The 3497-nt window shown below is 32.4% G+C and overlaps 2 protein-coding genes across 5 annotated transcripts in view; one reads left to right on the top strand and one right to left on the bottom strand.

Annotated features, from left to right (window-relative positions):
- LOC117167057 (general transcription factor IIF subunit 2) overlaps positions 1 to 1501 on the top strand; it is a 41864-nt gene extending 40363 nt beyond the window's left edge. The window contains exons 5-6 of the mRNA XM_033351639.1: positions 7 to 150; positions 1241 to 1501. Of these exons, the coding sequence (XP_033207530.1) occupies positions 7 to 150; positions 1241 to 1396 (300 nt within the window). The 3' untranslated portion in view covers positions 1397 to 1501. The remainder of the gene's footprint in view (positions 1 to 6; positions 151 to 1240) is intronic.
- A 26-nt stretch (positions 1502 to 1527) lies between these two features.
- The window catches only part of LOC117167056 (mannose-6-phosphate isomerase), a 47558-nt gene continuing 45588 nt past the window's right edge, over positions 1528 to 3497 (bottom strand). For 3 of the 4 annotated variants that reach the window (XM_033351637.1, XM_033351638.1, XM_033351636.1), the window contains one exon: positions 1528 to 2121. In XM_033351637.1, coding sequence (XP_033207528.1) covers positions 1909 to 2121 — 213 coding nt within the window. In that variant the 3' untranslated portion in view covers positions 1528 to 1908. The remainder of the gene's footprint in view (positions 2122 to 3497) is intronic. The other variant, XR_004466350.1, reaches the window with a different exon arrangement.

The following is a 3497-nucleotide window of genomic DNA, read 5'->3' as shown; positions in this document are numbered from 1 at the left end:
TTCCAGATTGAATATGCTGAGAAGAAAAAAGCAGAAGGAAAGAAGATGCGTGATGACAAGGAAGCTGTTTTAGACATGCTTTTCGCTGCCTTTGAGAAACATCAGTACTATAACATTAGAGATCTTGTAAAAATTACTCGACAACCAATAGTAAGTTTTTTATCGTAGTAAAGATGTGATTTTTTATTATTATTAAACCATTAAGTCATTTCCCTTTCGGGGCAGGCGTGACTCACTCGGTGGAGAAAGGAGGAATGTGAGGAAGGGATATAGAATTTTTAGATTGATCCAGAATTCTCGTGTTATTTAAATGACACGTTCGTTCCGCAACATTGCTCTGACCCAAGTTGCTGATCAATCTCTCTAGCAATCACCCGAAGTGAAGACACTCACAAAGTGGTCTTGTGAGTTTCCCCACTTGGGACCATTAGTAACCAAGGTCTTTTGTTTCAGGCGCCATGCACTCTACTGACACTCTTTTTATTAACTATTTGCCGCCATACTTTTCTGTCATTTTTCATGCAGACTCTCGTGTTTCTGTGGCTTCTTATGTCTCTTCTAACTAGGGTCTTATTCATACATTCTAACCATTCTTTCCGCTGTATGTCTCTGGGCACGCTGCTATTTACTTTACCTTTTTACACTAGTTTCATTGGTCGTTTATTTACCATTCTCTCAACATGCCTAAAACATCTTAACCGATTTCTTGCCCATGTGCCTACTAGCGTCTCTACTGCTTCACATTCTTCGAGAAATATCTCGTTACTCACTTTGGCCATCAGAGTTTTCTCGTATATTATGCACGAGAATCTCGTGTCAATTGCGTCAATTTTACTATAAATAAATTAAATATTTAAAAACAAAAATACACGTGTCCTAAAATCCTTCTTATTAACTATTTTTCCCAACAATCTTAATGAATATTATTAGTAAATTTTTTGACAAAATGTGTACCTTGAATTTGGTCTCTTTAAGGGTCTATAAGATGAGGGTGGATCAATAAGTATTCAATTTAATGTCAAGTGGTTTTACTCACTTGATGTAGTCGCAGTAGTACCACATTGCAGGGCGTCAACTCATTCAAATTAATATAGTCACTTGACATTACATTGGATATTTACTGATTCACTCCTGACCCGACAATCCCTACGAAAAAAAAAAAGAAGTAAAATTTGCAATTCGTTATGGTATTTATAGGTGACTCTTTATTACTTGATATTAATAAATTCATATTTTTTAGGTATATCTAAAAGAGATATTAAACGAAGTGTGCAATTACAATTTGAAAAACCCACATAGGAATATGTGGGAATTGAAACCCGAATACAGGCATTACAAAGATGAAGAGAAACCAGCGGAGAGCAATGAAGCAAAAGACAATGACTCCGACGATTAGTCAATTAAAAGATATTGTTAAGATTATTATTTTTATGACTAGCTAATTAATCTTTCGCTATGTACAAAACATTTCTATAAACAATTAAGAAGAAAAATAATAAAAGAGGAAATATTTATTCTTCTAAATAAATGTTTATTTTCTTATGTCCAGCATATATAGATTTAATATAAAATAATAATTTTTCCATCCTGAGGAATTCTTGGAATGGTATTACTACTATTCGGTCATTTACGAGTGAAATTTAAACCTTGTTTTAGGAAATTCAAAATAGAGTACAACATATATCATTCAAATAGTCGAACTTCAACTGTACAATAAAGTACAATAAATTATATCGAATATTTCTATACTGTTTTGACGAAAGATACGATACCATTACTTAGTTTACTATCTGATTGGCCCTCAAACATTAAGATAAGCTTGGTCTTTCAGAGGTCGATTTAATAACAAAACAAAGATTTTCCATGAAATGGAGAACATCACAAGATAAAATTTGGATGCAAATGCTTTTATACGTTGACGAAGGCTTGAAACATCAGCATGGGATGGCAACCACAAAGAACTTTTATGTTTATACGTTCCTTGGCCGGAATAAAGAGAACTGATCCACGGTTGAGAATTTTTGGCGGCGAAGAGGTAATTTCTGCTTTTCCATTCACTATTATCAAAATACTTCCTACAGTTCTTGGAATTAGAGTGTAAGATGCTCTACCAGGGGGTACCTATAACATTAAGATATCTTTCGTATATTCGTAATAATTTTATCCCTCTAATTTCATAAAGAAACAATCCTGGATCATTGCATAACATGGATATTAAAAAAAAATCAGGATGGTCAATGGACGACAAAGTGACAGCGACTCTATTTTCTGACGGGAGATTGGTTCAATTCTTATTTAGTTTGAGTAGAAAAACTAATGCCACTTGATAGATTGAAAAAGTTCGTTTTGAAATTCTATAAAATAGTTACATTTTCACTGGGAAATATTACAGTTTAAAGCTTTCCCAATTTTCAATTGTTGAATTTTAAAAACTAATTCATTTATTCGGAACGTTCATAATTTGCAAATGTATCATTTTTCATATATTTTGAAGCCTCTCAGTGAGTGACTTTTTAGATTACGGAAGAATACAAAATTCAATATTTTTGTATTAAAATATGTAAAATTATTTTATTTCTAACTTTATTTTCTCAAAATTATATGCTTTAGAATTAAAGCTTTAATAATTATAGTTAACGCTGTTTTAATGCAGAACGTTTAAAATTTAATAATTTTTGTTCAAAATTTGATAAATTAATAAATAATAAATTAATACACTTCTCATGGCGCACGCCTGTTGAATATCGTGCTCTACAATGGGTTACCTCACGCTTCGCGCTCGGATATTTATGCTTTGCATTCAGAATGCTTGAATGAGAATTGATAAAAAAATACCTCTTTTTAGATCGCAGTATTTATATGCGTTTACATATCATGAATATTCGAGTTAATTAAGTATAGTTAAAAAGGTATAATTTCTTAGGACCATATATGATGAGTGTGTCACGTGACCAGATTCCTACCTTACTGAAACTTTTTTTTTTTATTTCCGAGTTTATTTTCAGACAAAGCGCCATATCGAGTTGAAAATTTGGGATAATAAATAAGCACTAGGAAAGGTGGGTCTGGTCCTAGATTTTTATAATTATGAAAAAAATTATTTTTTTAAATAATTTTGTTGTGCTTTTCTCATAATTATAAAAATCTAGGGCCAAACCCACCTTTCTTAGTGCTTATTTATTATCATAAATTTGAAACTCGATGTGGCGCACAGTGGTCTGAAACGCCCAAAAGTTGATCAAAACATAAAAAAAAAAAAATTTCGGGACTTTGTATGTGCGCTACCGATAGAAATCTCGAGTTTTCTCTAGCGAAATAGCCTGGCCCATTTGAGACTACCAGGTGTATACATATGAAACCGGTATTTTTTCAAGAAAAAAACACATTTATTTCAGGAGAATGATAACAAATATTTTATTCGAAGTATGCGCCCTCGCTGGCTACACATTTTGTCCACCTCTCAGGCAATTTATGGATACCTTTCCAAAAAAAGTCTT

This window comes from Belonocnema kinseyi, chromosome 2 (genome assembly GCF_010883055.1).
Source record: "Belonocnema kinseyi isolate 2016_QV_RU_SX_M_011 chromosome 2, B_treatae_v1, whole genome shotgun sequence".
In the NCBI taxonomy this organism is placed as follows: Eukaryota; Metazoa; Arthropoda; class Insecta; order Hymenoptera; family Cynipidae; genus Belonocnema; species Belonocnema kinseyi.
This window is presented reverse-complemented; position numbering and strand designations above follow the sequence as displayed.